This window comes from Ornithodoros turicata, chromosome 1 (assembly GCF_037126465.1).
Source record: "Ornithodoros turicata isolate Travis chromosome 1, ASM3712646v1, whole genome shotgun sequence".
Lineage (NCBI taxonomy): Eukaryota > Metazoa > Arthropoda > Arachnida > Ixodida > Argasidae > Ornithodoros > Ornithodoros turicata.
In genome coordinates this window covers 182,850,502-182,866,942 of record NC_088201.1, presented here as the reverse complement: position 1 = coordinate 182,866,942, position 16,441 = coordinate 182,850,502, and the positions used below count along the sequence as shown (strand labels likewise).

General features: G+C 44.3%; 1 protein-coding gene across 2 annotated transcripts in view; it reads right to left on the bottom strand.

Annotated features, from left to right (window-relative positions):
• Positions 1-675: 675 nt before the first annotated feature.
• Positions 676-16,441, bottom strand: part of LOC135378865 (uncharacterized) — a 44,352-nt gene continuing 28,586 nt past the window's right edge. The window contains exons 5-8 of one of the 2 annotated variants that reach the window (XR_010418594.1): positions 14,669-14,760; positions 13,845-14,064; positions 1,150-1,355; positions 676-844 (exon numbers count right to left, since the gene is read on the bottom strand). Coding sequence is in view for 1 of the 2 variants with exons in the window: in XM_064612015.1 (XP_064468085.1) it covers positions 8,373-8,423; positions 13,845-14,064; positions 14,669-14,760 (363 nt within the window). In the remaining variant the exon portion in view is untranslated. Of the gene's footprint in view, positions 845-1,149; positions 1,356-8,282; positions 8,424-13,844; positions 14,065-14,668; positions 14,761-16,441 lie in introns of those variants that run through there. The other variant, XM_064612015.1, reaches the window with a different exon arrangement.

Genomic DNA, 16,441 nt, shown 5'->3' with positions numbered 1-16,441 from the left:
GCGTACATTGACTTTGATATTAGCACTTGGAGACCATCCTTAGGCCACTTCACACAAGAGGAAGATATTTCGCCTGTTTCATGGCACACCTATCAGAGTGCACTGCAATCGTCGCACGCGGGCGCCGAATTATGGGAAGCGCTCTGTGGTGCGCGCGGCTTCAGAAAACAATTTTTAAACCCGGGAAATACTAAACCACAAGCCATAGCAACCTCGAACCACTTCAGTTGCGTCTTTTTCGAAATGTACTACAACTTCCTCATTGACATCTGAGAGCTAAAACCGATAATTAAAAAGTTGGAAAATCAATTACCACTAATTAATTGACAAGGGGCGATGAAAAAAATTTTTGTGGATAGACCACACAACTGCCAAGCACGTACAGTTGATTCCATTTGTGTAGATCACTCTGTTTTTTCATTAGCCCCTGGCCCTTTTTCGGTGGGACACCCTGTATGATCAGCTCAAGTAGTCGGCAATTCACACAGTGGCCTGGACGCCATTAATTAGCAGTTAGAGTAATCTAAACCCCCCTTGTAATTAGGATAATTCAGTGAGTCATTACACCAATTGGGGAGCATTTAGGATGCGTCCAGACCACTGTGTGAGTTGCCAGCTACTTGAGCTGATAAAAAATAAAAAAGAGATAGAAAATAAAATAAAAAGGTAGAAATTGAGTGGAGAGAAACAATTTATTTGAAAATCAATGACGCCGTGTCGAAGAAAACCGTCCAGAGTGACCAGCGTCCTCCATGTTACTTCTTGACAGCCGGTAGTTGCAGAGATCGGCAACAGGTGGCTACCTAGTTGCAAGGCATCACACCAGATGGTGCCACAGTCATGGCTGTATGCATGAAAGACAGAAAAACACAACAAAATACCATCGGTGGGTAATAATTGCAACAAGAAGGACACTGCTATACAAGTCTAACCATGCGAGAGCGCGTACAAAACATCGGTGAAAAGGCCTAACCGCTACGGCAAATGCTAAACATGGGACAACACAGAGAAAAGGCTCAAGACGCACAACGCGAAGAAACTCTATGGAAGTCACAGCCAAACAAGTCCAATTATGTGGAGCAAAGGCTTAACACGAACGTGGTAAAAAGGCGCAAACATCAGAAAAAATGCCTACGGCAAATCACTCACCTTTCCCCCACTACGACGGAGCGTCCGCTCCCGTCGACAGCCAGGGCTCAATTGACGTGGCGACGACGGAGCGACCGACCTTACCTCCTCTCTCCACGAGAGCCAGAGCCCGACTGAAGTAAGGGCCGCTCTACGGGCACTACGCGTGCGCGCGGGCTCCTATCGCCACTTGCGGCGATCACCAGTGTGAAGCAACACGACCATACCTGCGAGAGGCTAAAAGAGAAGTGAATTCCTGCACCCTCTGAGGGCCTTGCTCATTGGTCGTGATGTCATCCCATTGTCCCAAGGTTACAGCGTTTTTTTTTTTCATTAACAATCGTCGCAACTCCTAGGGACAAGGTCTATCTCCAATGGGACCACAACACGATGTCATTACTTCCTGTCCCAGGCATGCAGCTGCACGGTTGAAGAACGCGTACGGCTGTGCTCTAAACAGGAGACCTATTATTTATTGAATAGCTATCGCAAGATTTTTGCTTTATCCCACTATAATGATTGCATAAAAAACAGAAAAACTATTGCAGAAAAGTGCAACACATCATGCATCAAATATGATCATAGCAATTAAGCATTTTTATCCAAATGACTTACCAAATGCGACTTACCAAAACTAAGAAACAACAAAATATCCTCAAAAGGAACATCATCAATCACTAATAACGAGGTCTAGGTACACGGCAAATCAACCCAGAACATCGGTAACGAGGAGCACAGAACCATGTGTTCGTTCCATTCGAGAGTCAGGCAGAGAAGTGAATCGTAATGCTTTCTTCCTCCTGAATGAAGCCGCACATCCACCCCCTTGCGGTTACTTTCTGAACTAATTGAATCGCAACATTATTAAGAATCATTCCAGTGCTACTCAAATTCAGATCAAGGGTGTGGCAGCACTAGTGTCATCGTCAAGGCAAGAATGATCAACAAGAATCTTTCTTGTCAAAAAAGAAAAAATACAGAGCTCGATGCATCATAAGACAGAACAGGTCCGGGCACGTCAGGAGATTGCTCAACGAGCACTGTCACAGGAGGAAAAATTGCATAACTCCTAGACAACAAAGGAAAGCAAGCACCGAGAAACCACTTGAACGAAGTGGAAAACACACTATCCAGCTTCAAACTATTTCTAGACACATATGCTCCACTTATTCATAAAGTCCTCATCGTAAATCCGCTCTTCAAAAAATCCAGGGAAGCGCACACCACCCACCAGTGAGTACCATACGTCCGAACCCCGTGAGAGGTAAGCGGAATCGTACTGAGGCTACATTTTTCCACTAACGGCCAACACAGGAGGTAGTGACAGAATCAACGCATGCCATCTACCAGTAACACGCCCGTACCTGCGAGAGTCTAAAAGAGAAGTGAGTCCTGGACCCCTCTGATGGCCTTACTCATTGGTCGTGACGTCATGCCACTGTGTCAAGACTACACTGTTTTTTTTCACTAACGCCCCACGCAACTACTAGGGACAAGGTTCACCTGAAGCACTAGAGCGCCACATGAAGAAGGCAGAGGCAAACCCTCCTATTATTTATTGAATTGCAAGATTATTTCCTTATTCACAAGCACACGACCCTTCACAAAATAGGTGACATCAGCAGCTTTAACAGCAGCAGAGCTGACATTTTAATTTTTCGATGACTCACACAAACTAATGAACTCTTGAAAATGACAAAATCAATAAAAAAATACCCTATCGTTGTTGTAGTTATCATTATCCCTACATAGTGTTAACACGACGAGAGGTTGACTTAGTCTCTTATAAAAATACGACGTGCAGCAGATGATTATCCTTGCTATGAATCATTTATTCCAGTGCCAGTAAAATGTATTCAGAAAGGCTTCGAGTGTGTGAGGTGAGCCCAATGCGTGTTGATGGCCACGCACTGCTGTGTTGGGTTCTGAAGCTTGCAGTTAATGATGTTGGAATGACTATTCTGTTTTATTTTGTTTGAGTCATTAGCGACTCACCTATTTTGTGAAGGGTCCTGTGCTTGTGAACATTTGTAAACTGGTTTGGTTTAAAAATGATGAGAGGTACAGCGTGTAGCCAATGATGTTCTCATTTACCCATTCTACTCAATAGTATTCTTACAAAATATATGGCTGTAAGCGAACCAAAGTAAAATTAAATGAATCCCCTTCAGTATCATAACTGCTGCACAAAAGCACGGCACCATTTTTTCTTGGATGTATAGCCAACATGCATTCCTGAGCCGCTTTCTTTTTTTTTTTGTTCGCGACGGTCGACTGGCGATATCCTATTATATCCGGAGTGAAGCTCTATTGTTTCATCGGCGCACACGTATATACTACGAGAGGTGCTCAAGTCAAACCGGGACTTCCTGTCTCCTGAGTGTACAAATGGCTCGCGCTACTTCTTTTTCATCATTTTCACACGCGACAGGCCTCTGTGTTCACCACATAGTGGTCCAAAGTTTGTGCAAAACAGAGACACGTGCTAGACAAGATGGCCAACAACAAGGTGAGCGCGCACATCGAACAGCGAATTGTCATGAAGACATTATCATATTATGCTGTCCTACAAGAAGTTACTTTCCCTGCTCGCTTAAGGGAATTTGTGTACCCTTGCTCTGTGCTTTCTTTACACAGGAACAACGCGATTGTGTATGTAGCATTATGCGAGATTTATCTGATAGCAGAAATGGGTGTCTTTCTCTCAGTTTATTAGCGTGTGCTTCGGTTTTTTGCAGTTATAGCCATTCGAGCAAAAGTGCGCATAATTTTTCACTGCTGTTTTCTTCTTTCACTGCTTTCATACAGAAGGAAGTCGCTTGGTAAAGCTGAAGAGTGTTCTATCAGGGGAAATTGGTTTGTTTGTTTGTTTGTTAGATTTTGTTGGGTGCACGATATGTTGATGAAGTAAGAAGTGTTTAATTTTGCAGTTATGTGTATTTCAGTAGAAATGCTGGTATCTGAGCCTGAAGTAGAAATTCCTGAGCTGTAGTGTTTTTTTTTTTCTGATTTGTGACGTCAACTGACAATATCCATTAGTACATCTGCTCCGCATCTCTATTGCTTCGCTGTCGCGTATTACCCTGTTGGTTTCTTGATAAAAATTCAGAGTGTGGTTCAAGTAGAAGTTATTTTCCTCTGCTCAATTAAGAGAATTTATGCGTCGTTTTTCAGTCAAGAAATAGTGATCCGCGTTTAGTTAACGTAAAATAGTAAAATGAACTCGTGTATGCTCTATGATTTTCTATCGCAGGCTTATGCCCTTTCCCCGATGAGCAGTGTTTTGTATGCGATGTCGCATGTCTGGACTTGTTTAGCAATGTCTTTCTTGTTGCAATTTTTACCCGCCACTAGTATTTTGTTGTTGTCGTCTTGTGTTAGCCGTTGAGTTTCGTAGCGATGTGCGGTGGTGCTGCGATTATTCCTGAGCGCTCCGTCTTTCAGCCTTTTCCCCGTCGTGTTTTGTATGCACTGTCGTACGTGTGGACTTCCTTAGCAGTGCCATTCTTATTGCAATTTTCACCTGTAAAAATTCAGCGTATATCGTGTTTTGCTGCCCGAGTAGCAGTAATTTTCCCTCATCGCTTAAGGGAATTTGTGTACCCTTGTCCTGTGCTTTCTTTACGCAGGGACAATGCAGTTGTGAGTATCGCATTAGGCAATAATTTGCCGATAGCAGGAATGGGTGTGTTTTTCTCAGTTTATCAACGTATACTTCGGTTTGCGAAGTCATAACCATTCGAGCACAAGTGCATGCAATTTTTTGCTGCTCTTTCCTTATTGCACTGCTTTTACGCAGAAGAAAGCCGCTTTCTAAAGCTGAATATTGTTCTATCATGAGAAGTAGGTTTGTTTGTTTGTTTGTTAGATGTTGTTGGGTGTTCGGTATGTTGATGAAGTAAGATGTTTGCAGTTGTAGGTATTTGTGCAGAAATGCTTGCATCTGAGTGCAGGGTAGAAATTCCTATGAAGCACACCTCCCAAAGTGGTATTTGGTAAATTAATCACTTTGGATGTCAGCCTGCTTCATGTCAGCTCCTGCAAGGGGGACAGATGTGTGGCTTTATTCAGGAGGAAAAAAGCGCCATTATTCAGTTCTCTGCCTGACTCTCGGATGGAACGAACATGTCTCACTGAGCTCCTTGTATTTAGCCATTGATGGTGTTTCTTGTTATTTTGTTCTTTCTTGTTTTTGGTAGGTCTCATTTAGTAAGTCTTTGGGATTAAAATGCCTAATTACTACGATCAGCTTTCATGCATGGTGTCTTGTGCTTTTCTGCAATAGTTTTTCTGTTTCTTAGGCAATCATCTTCGAAGCATTAAGGAAATAATCCTGGGATAGTGATTCAATAAGTAACAGGTCTCCTATCCAGAGCGCAGTCGTACGCGTCCTTGTACCATGCAGCTGCACGCCTGGGTGAAGACGTCATGCCGCGACTCTATTGTTTCAGGTGGACCTTGTCCCTAGTAGTTGTGTTGGGTGTTAGTAAAAAAAAGAAACAGTGTAGTCTTGACACAATAGAATGACATCACGACCAATGAGTAAGGCCATCAGAGGGTGCAAGGATTCACTTCTCTTTAGACTCTCGCAGGTACGGGCGTGTTACTGGTAGATGGCACGCATTGATTCTGTCAGTAGCTGTTGTGTTGGCCATTTGTGGAAAAGTGTAGCCTCAGTATGATTCAGCTTACCTCTCACGGGGTACGGATATATGGGTCATCACTGGTGGGTGGTGTGCGCTTCCCTGGATTTTGTGAAGAGCGGATTTACGATGAGGACTTTTTGAATAAGTGGAGTGTATGTGTCTAGAAATAGCTTGAAGCTGGATAGTGTGTTTTCCACTTTATTCAAGTGGTTTCTCGGTGCTTGCTTTCCTTTGTTGTCTGGCAGTCATGCAGCTTTTCCTCGTGTGACAGTACTCGTTGAGCAATCTCCTGACGTGCCTGGACCTGTTCTGTCTTATGATGCATGCTTTCTTTTTGTTGATGCATCTAGCTCTGTATTTTTCCTTTTTTGGCAAGAAAGATTCTTGTTGATCATTCTTGTCTTGACGATGACGCTAGTGCTGCACACCTTTGATCTGGACGTGAGTAGCACTGGCATGATTCTTAATAATTTTGCGATTCAATTAGTTCAGAGAGTAACTGCAGGGGGGTGGATGTGTCACATTCATGAGTGATATTCTGGAGGTAGAAAGCATTACGATTCAGTTCTCTGCCTGACTTTCAGATGAAACGGACAATTCGTTCTGCGCTCCTTGTTACCGATGTTCTGGGTTGATTTGTTGTGTACCTAGACCTCGTTATTAGTTATCGATGGTGTTACTTTTTAGTATATTTTGTCCTTTCTTGATTTTGGTAAGTCACATTTAGTAAGCCATTTGGATAAAAATGCTTAATTGCTATGATCAGATTTCATGCATGGTGTTTTGTGCTTTTCTGCAATACTTTTTCTGTTTTTATGCAATCATTATAGTGGGATAAAGAAAAGAACCTTGGGCTAATGATTCAATAAATAATATGTCTCCTGTCTAGAGTGCAGCCATACGCGTTCTTGAACCATGCAGCTGCATGCCTGGGACAGGAAATAATGACGTCATGTTGTGGTCTCATTGCAGATGGACCTGGTCCCTAGAAGTTGTGATGACCGTTAGTGAAAAAGGTGCTGTAGTTTTGGGACAATGGGATGACGTCACGACCAAGAAGTAAGGCCCAGTAGTTCACAGTAAGTGCAGTAATTCACTTCTCTCTTAGCTTCTCACAGGAACGGTCGTGTTACTTCTCACTGGTGGTCACCAGAAAAGTGGTGCTAGAAGCGCGCGCATGCGTACGCCTGTAGAGCGACGCTTGCATCAGTCGGGCTGTGGCTCTCATGGAGAGAGGACATGCAGCTGGTTGCTCCGCTGCCGCCGCGTCAGTTAAGCCCTGGCTGTCTACAGGAGCGGACAGTTCGTTGCCGCGGGGAAAGGTGAGTGATTTGCCATAGGCGTTTTTCCCGATGTTTGCGCATCTTTACCACGCTCGTGTTAAGCCTTTTTCCCACATGACTGGACTTATTTAGCAGTGACTTTCGTTGAGCTTCTTAGCGTTGTGCGTCTTAAGCCTTTTCTCCGTGTTGTCGCATGTTTAGCATTTGCCATAGCGGTTAGGCCTTTTCGCCGTTGTTTTGTACACATTCTCGCATGTTTAGACTTGTGTAGCAGTGTCTTTCTTGTTGCAATTTTTACCCTCCGTTAGTATTTTGTTGTGTTTTTTCCTATCTTTCACACATAGAGCCATGACTGTGGCAGCATCTGGCGTGATGCCTTGCAACTAGGTAGTCACTTGTCATTAATCTCTGCAACTCACGGCGGTCAAGAAGCAACATGATTTCACCCGATTTCTTCGACACGGCGTCGTTGATTTTCAAATAAATTGTTTCTCTCCAATCAATTTCTAGCTTTTTATTTTATTTTCTATCTCTTTTTTATTTTTATCTGCTCAAGTAGTCGGCAACTCACACAGTGGTCTGGACACATCTTAAATGCTCCTCAATTAGTGTAATGACTCACTGAATGACCCTAATTACTCTAGGGGATCCCAAATTACTCTAATTTCTAATTAATGGCGCGTCTAGGCCACTATGTGAGTTGCCGACTACTTGAGCTGATCATATACTACTTACGTGCCTGTACCATGTTCATATTTTTGTACCCTGAAGAAGTGCAGTCTTCTGCACGAAAGTCTTGCTTACCATATGTAAATAAATAAGTTGCTCCTACCGTTTAATATCGCTCTTTAGAACATTCATGTAGACAATTTTGGTATTTAATAGTTCCAGGTACGCGAAAGGTTTAGGACATCGTAATATTTCTAGATATCGTGTTCATGCTTGGGCGTTTCGCGTTGTGTATTTGCATGCATAGTTTGGAAGGTTTTTCTGCATAAAGTCGCGGGCACTACTGATTACCTTTCTCCCTACAAGTAGTTTGGCTTCGTATGTCTCATCGAGCTTCAAATTATTTCGCGTCGTCATTTCTGCGGCAGCGTTGTCAACGTGCGACGTGATATCAGTGATACGTCGCGCAACGACCAGAACACTGGAGCCAACTGCCACAAACTGTTCATTCTACACTTGGATGTGCTCACTAGAAGAACCTTGCACTTACGCCACATGTGATTGCACTCTTTTATTTCACATCAACCACGCGAGAAGAAAGAAAAAACGAAACTAAATGGAAGGAAGGGGATCCTGTCCTCCAGACTCACGGGGTCTTTACAATTGGCACCAGACCGCTGTCACTGAGGCCTGTCTTCTGAAAGGTGAATCAAGAGCATACAGTGTTATGTTAATTTTAAGCATGTGCGACTACAAAAGCTACCCCAAGAACACTCGCGATCCTCAGGACGTCCTCAAAGTGTCATCGCGTCCTCGTCCGTGATGAGATGTCCGGAGGAGATCAAGAGAGTGTTATGGAGAGAGTGTTAAGGACCTTCCAGTGATAGTCATTTGCGTACATCCAGCGGCCGCCAGCCGGAGGACATACAGGGTGTTTCAAAAGCGTGTCATTCGGACTTTATAAAAAAACAGGGCGACGGAAAAATATGGGGTAAACGGCATTTGTGTGGCACTCAATTTGCCATCTTGCAAAAATATTTTCATTTGATTTTAACTAAAAGAAATTGAATTTCTTTAATTGAACTCCAAAATTTCCCAAGTCAACCTAACGTTTTTTTACAGAATTACAGAGCCCGTAGCGAACTTAGTCAGATCCGCCAAGAAATCCGCTCGATATTGCAAATGGAACTGCCAAAAAAATTCCCGAAATTGAGGCTTCAAAGTTTCGGGTATTCAACGGCGCACGAAATCAGACGCAAAGATTCGTGGAGAGGAGGTCTTGCTCCTGCCCCCATGAAAGATAGAAGGTCGAAAAAAAAAACAGGGCGGGAAAAAAGAGGCGGAATCATTTTTATTTGCCGCTTATCAACGTATGGTGGAATGTCACCCGCCTTGTTATCGGCGCGTCTTGTGCTGCACGCCGGTCCGGCGATAAACTCTTCTAGCTTCATGTAGGCAGGAACATGTCCTGCCCTCCGCGCATCTTTGCGACTGATTTGGTGCGCTGTTGAATACCCGAAACTCTGAAGCCTCAACTTCGGGACTTTTTTGGGCAGTTCCCTTTGCAATATCGAGCGGATTTCTTGGTGGTTTTGACTAAGTTCGCTACGGGCTCTCTAATTCTGTAAAAAAACGTGAGGCTGACTTGGGAAATTTTGAAGTTCAATTAAAGAAATTCAATTTCTTTTAATTAAAATCAAATGAAAATATTTTTGCAAGATGGCAAATTCAGTTGCCACACAAGTGCCATTTACCCCGTATTTTTCCGTCGCCCCGTTTTTTTATAAAGTCCGAATGACACGTTTTTTGAAACACCCTGTATATAGGAGAAGTAAATTAGTTTAATAATGCGATGTGCATTTGTATGTCTGCGCCAATTAATTAGTGTTTCGGTTTGTTTGTCATTATCAAATTCAACCAAATAAGCAGTGATCATTTATAAACTACAAAAATACTACAAAGAGAAAATGCAAAAAAACTGTGGTACAAATACAAATTAAATGATTTCAACGGATACTCCATGCACTGGGTTCAATGTGCGATAAAATATAGCTTGCTAGACCTTTCATTGTGATCTTGTTGCCATGAACATCCCTGCAACGTCCCTGATGGGATGCTGCACGGAGCATTTCCGTGGAAGATGCAGAAAAGTGATGGCATATTACATCGCGTGCTTGACATTACTTGACAATACATGATATATGTTTTATCTGCAAAAGGCAGTGCCTTTTGCAGATAAAACATATATCATGTATTGCCTATCTTGCAAACTCCCGCATGTGCGAGAGTCCTCCTAGCATCGCAGTCAAAATCAAGGGTGAAGTACCTAAGTTTAATTCAATTTCATGTATAAGCAACAAATCAGTGACGAATTCCTTGGATGATATGGATACAACCAAGGTAACGTCCGTGTTTCCTACTTAGTTGATTTAAAACATCCAACGAAAGTCAAGCACGCGCTGTAATATGCCATCACTTTTCTGCATCTTCCACGGAAATGCTCCGTGCAGCATCCCATCAGGGACGTTGCAGGGATGTTCATGGCAATAAGATCACAATGAAAGGTCTAGCAAGCTATATTTTATCGCACATTGAACCCAGTGCATGGAGTACACGGTCCGCCCCCGGCTGGGCCGTGTCTTGGAATGCGCGGCCCGTAAAACGGTCGTCGGGGCAACATCGCTTGCGGTGTTGTTTCCGGGAAGATTTTTTCTAAAGAAAGAAAGTGCCACTGTTGGATATTCCTTTCAAAGTCGGCTGCCTTAGTCTTACACTTAGTGACACATGGCCTTTTATATTTTTTTGCTTTTTATACCACGGCATCTATTGTTCGTCATCGAAAAACAATCAAAAATGAGAGACGGAAAATGACAAGCTGATGGCCAAGGTTGAAAACTGCAAGAGAGAGAGTTCGTTTTCACTGTAAACGTCTGCTCACTTCTAAAAGTGAGAAATGAAAGCAGATTTACTGGAGGATTTTTCATGATCCTATAGTGCTCCTGAGAGTATCCCAGTTTTGTCCCCAGATGTTGTCCCTAGGACCATCTCTGGGGTCTCATTCTAACACTTTTCTAACAAATTGAGGATCATGTGGGGATATTCCAAGAATGTCACTGCTGTCCCGCAATGACATCCTCAGGATGAGTGAGGGATGTCAGCGTGTTCTTGGGGTATTCTCTGTATGTGTTACTCAGAAGTCAGCACAGGAGGACATTCATCTCGGTAGCATCTCATTTCTGTCAAAATCACGTTACGATAACTGTCTCATTGTCTTCTTATTACGTTCAACATCACTTCGGTCAACGTTGGCTCACTACGTTAAAACGCCTTCACATGTCACTGAACTTCTTGTGTCACCGACCCATAACGGAGTTAAGTAGCTGAGCGCTTTCACATGATGCTTTACTTAGTCTAAATGAGAGCTTTGTTTTTGTTTTTCGTTTTGTTTTTTAACGTAATGAGACATTAACCGCAATGGGACCTTGACCGAAATCAGAATCATGTCCCCTGTCATCAGAGCCGTCTGTTAAAAGGGAAGGGAGAGAGGGTTTTTCATTGGTTACTATTTTTCTTGGGGTCGCAATAACAGCTGCTGCACTCTCCCAAAATGGAGGCGTAGCTTCGAACACGCGTAGCTCCGAAGCCGGGATTTAATGACAAAAGTATTTCATAAAGTACTTGAATTTTAGTCTGTGAATGCATATCCTCTTGTAATTTCAGAATATGACTTTTGTTCAGCTGCTTTCATTCCTTTCCTAAGGAACTCACAAGACTATTTTCGTCAGAAGGTCGCCTCCTTTAGCTAGTGACAGTTTTGAACGCAGCTCATGCTTTCCTAAGGAAAGGAAACACGAGTTCTTTTGACAACGCGTCTCATAGAGAAAGCACAGAGTGTAGCTACAAAACGAGCAACTAAAGGCTAGCTATCCATCATTTACTTTGAACCTAAAAAAGGTTGGTGTGGGCTCAGTCGTGCGTGTCCGAGCCATAGCCTTTTCCATGAAGTTACGAGTATCATAATCTCCAATTCCTTTGTGGGATTTTAGTGAAAGAAATACGAGTCTTTATTCATTTTATTCATTAGCCATTCGTCAACAGCAGAAAGAGAGAGCGCCGCCAGTCAAATTTGCCTCGGCCGTTATTTTGTCTTTGGCGCTCCTCTAGCTCTCTCGATCGCTCGGTCCTAGACTTTGAGGGCCTTCCGGGTTCCTCTCGAGCCGCCCTTTCTCCTGATTGCCGTTTACTTCAATTCTGATCTTATTTTAGTATGGCGGGCACAATTTTAGCTTCCTATAGTATGCCGACATTCTGCATTGCATTTCAACTTTGCAACTTTACAAAATATTGGTTATTGTTGTTGGAGCTGATATCGCTTAAGGTGCAGGTAGGACCTCTCAAGCGCTTTCCAACGACACATCGATCGGCGCTCTAACTTCACACGGTCGCGAGATAGACTGCCCGCAAGGTACGCGTACCCCTATATTTCCGTCTCTCTCGCACGCGCTTGCCACACCGGGAGACATGGGCATACCGAGGCTATCCTAACTTACGTGAACATCACGACTTTCCTCGCTGCTGTTACACCTGGTGAAGACAGTGATGCCAAGAATACCGCAAGAAAAAAAAACGGTAAAATTTTGTCTTGCATTACCCAACTTTACTGTTTACATAATCCCCCGGTCCATTTTTGATTACATCTGCTTATGTTTTGTACCCATAGGATCGTTCCGGCATCGGTGTCTTTACCAACAAGCGGTACAGCCTTTCTGCACGCCCATCAGTGTTCGCAGCAAGCGAATCTGCCACTCCGCATCTTCATGCGAAGTTCAACAGGCCTCTCTCCGCCCTCATGGCATTGATAATAGGGGTTGCGAGGGCCGTTGTATTGAAAGGTCGTTAAGGAAATCCGTTTCAATGCAACAATGCAATTCAATCCTGTTTCCCCATCCACTTTAGGTAGTCTCGAATAGTATCTAAGTGTATTTCGAACATTGACTGGCCAGATGCCTCAAAAAGTGAGTGGAGCTTCGGATATGGGCAGGTCCCACGAATGGCCAGACTGCCTTTGAAAGGGAGACTCCTCCCGAGGTTCGCGAGACCGAGGCTCGCAATAGTCGGCCTCACATATGTCGGCAACGTCATGACTGACGCCCTGGAAGAATAACCTAACGTACCTAACCTACGTACCTACGTACGTACCTAACGTGAGTGCCTAATGTGTGCCCTGCTACTATAAAAGCCAACCTCCATAGGGCGAATTTCTTGCAACGAACTTCACCGGCACCAGCTTCATGGGACGAGAAACCAGCGGACTGAGTCAGAAAATCAAGCTCTGATGTCACTGTTGCCACACTACAAGGTGAAAGCGTAGTGGAATCAGTTGCTCGAGAAAAAAAAATGCACTTAATGTAACAAATTTTGCAACTAAATCCAACGACTGTAACAAAAGAATTGTGCGCAGTAATGTACGAAAAGGCATATTCAACACTGCTAAAGGAAAACATCTTTCTTGGCAGAGAATGCCAGGCGCTCTAGCGGTTCAGTAGGCAAGCAGACGGCAGCACCCCATACCAAGAAGAAGAAGGCGATTCACGAGAGCGGACGACTACGTGTAGGTGACAAGGCAGCCCAGTTGGGGCAGATTCGTAGCGGAAGACGCTTTCATTGACAGGCCTCGTGTCATCCGCAGTTGACGCTTCCGGAATCGCGGACGCTCGGCGAAAATATCTGGCATGGGCGGATCGCCGGTGGACGCTCACATTTTTTAAGCCTCGCACAGGGCGTCCGACGCTCAGCGAAGTTCGCAGCTTTTTTCGCTCTACATTCGCTCCATGGAGGCTTGTGTAAACGCGCGCTCTGTTACCTTAACGACAACGGCGAAGTTGAAGATCAGCTTCTCTGGACAGGCCCTGCCCCTCTTTGAGAACGTAAATTTCATGTAATTAATGAGTTATGAATTACAAAACAAAAATAGTTTGAGTACCCTCACACCACTGGAAACACTATGCAGCCCGTCTTTTGGTGTGTGATAAGCCCCTTTTTTTAACCTGTGGCTCATTTTTCGTGAAACACCCTCCATTAGAAGCCGCTACACGATGATTAAAAATGAATCACTCACAAATTCCACGTTGTAGGTGTCAAAGTTTTTTACTTTGACTGCAGGCACGTCACATGACGTAGTGAGCGAAGCAACCTCTTTTTCCTTTCCGCCGATAAGGCATGTCAGGAGATGTCCTCGGTTGAAAATCACGAGGAACACTTCTCCGTCAGCACCATCAGGTTTCGAAAACGTCTTCGGCGGTTTCACAGTGTACCCATGTTTTGACTCGATAGTTACACTGAGGGTAAAGAAAAGCACACGCCGTGAGACGACCCCGTGCCATTTCCAGGAACTCGCAAGGTGTCCGGAGTTAACCAGTGGAATTCCTACGATTTTGAACAGCCCTTCTAATGGTCTAGTTTAGTAATGGACGCGTGCTTTCTGGTTCAGCTCGAAGGGTTGGAGATACCGTAAAACAATGGAAGTGCTGTCGCAGCAAATGAGACCATTCGTTAGCGTTAGCTGACGGGGAAAACACCACCACCCGACCCTTAAAAATGAACTTCACCGCATAGCACGCTCCTAGCCGACTATCATCCCTATCATGCCTAGAGACCAACTATCCCTAGCCAACTATCATCCCTAGAGACATTTGTTGAAAACAGGACGCTTTTTGTACCAATTATGTACTGCATAAGCAGTATCAAAAAAAGAAAAGAAAACGGCTAACCCCTCGCGTTTTCAACAAATCAGGGGAGAGGCCGATGTCGGTCGGGATGAAGGTTGGCATTAACCTCCACGTGTAAAATCAATGTTCGTTAGTCGCTCCTGGAACGATAGCCAAGGTATGCATCACAATCAATGAATCACTCGTTCTCTAAAATGTGATATCAGCTACCAACCTGGTGTCCCCTGATTTCTTGAATTCCCCAGTGATAGTTATGGAACCACCCGTACCGATGAAGACCAGATTGTCCACGTGTATGTAGGCATCCTACGAGAGAAAGATAATATATATATATTATATTAGTAGTCGCGCCGTAGCTAGCAGGCAGCGCGGTCGAACCGTATCCGCTTATAGGGCTGTTGCAGCAAACAGTGCACTGTATTAAAAGGGAGTCTGGACATTAGGAGGAGCCTAAGAAAGAGGCTCGACCTGTCAATCAAACTTGGGCGCATTTCATTGGTTGTCGTACTCCATAGGGGCGGCTATGACACTAAAATTTCTCCAAAATGGAGAATGCTGCTTGGAACGTCCAAGCGAAGATTTCGTGACAACAAAATTTGCACAGACAACTTTAATTTCATACTGTGAGTTTATATCGTCATGTACGCATCTGCAAAGTCAACTTCAACTTTCGCTCTGCCATCATTATTTACGCGAAAATGATATGTTCCGTCGCTAACGTTAGGCCTAGTTAAGGCCGTTATCCCAAGAAAATAGCAAGTGTACGTGATCGGTAAGGCTTTACATCACATCGTTGAATTTTATTGATACATCAATCTTTGCGCATTTTTGCGTAACTTAGGTTACGTTATTTAAAAGTTCATACCGGCAGTCGTCTGCTACGAGGAAGCGGTTGTACCGCTCTCGTGGCCAATCACTTCTGCTAGCATTCCTTTCTGAATTTTGAGTCTTCCCAAAATGCCTCTCTCCATGCAGATGCGTTGATAAAAGCGGGCGCAAAATCCGTCGTTTTGGTCTGTCACCAGCGATATCCGTTTCAATCCAAATCCACCCAGTTTCTCCAAAATGGTGGCACCCAGTAAATAAGGGTAAGTACTGGATGGATGTAATAACAGAGAACAGTACTTCGACCTGTGATTGACCAGAGAGCTCACAAAGTGGGTGGAGCTCCAGGTATAGGCAGGTCCCATTAATGGCCAGACTCCCCTTTAATACACGGCACTGGCAGCAAAGTTTCTACAACGCCGTTGCAGGCCCTAGCGGCCACGGATACAGACAGTGGGGAGTTTCATCGGCGGGTTCTGCTTGGTTTTTCGAACGGTATGCGTCTATAGGAGAGTTACAGAGCAAGAGGGAAATCCACAGGAAAAGCGGTGCGTCTTGCCAAGTGCAAACAACCCGAGGCCATGTATTTGAAAGTGCCACGCCGTCTGCAAAACTACCGCTCGTTGCATATTTTGGGCCGCTGACGTTCGCACCACCTGGCACAGAGAAAAAGGTCTATTGGTGTACGGGAAAGACTGATTCACCTTACCGCGCTTATACGGCTGCGTACAGCGTATTGCGTATCCCTTCGCTCCATCCTGAACGATGTTCCGTTGCAATGATTCGCTATCAGCGGATGTAACACGCAAGCGCAACTGCTAAGCGGGTGCGCAAAAAGACAGTGACTGTTTAATGTCTTAATATTTCGTGTCATTCGTGCAGTGTCACAGGAAGTGTTTATGCCGCTGGGACATCCGCATTAGACTGCCTCGCGATAGCATATTTTTTTATTATGAACAACCAAGCCTGCTTCGAAAGAGTGATTCCTCTGTGTTTTTGGTTTTCTACTCTCGCTTAAGTCGTGATTCCGAGGCGCAACTGGGCTGCAAGCGACGGACTCAAGCAAGCGGCCTTACGCCACCACATCACGAAAACGCTATTCTATAAGCACTGTGCAGACAGGCCCTTTGAGTTCCACATAGTGTTCACGTTTTGCGGCCTT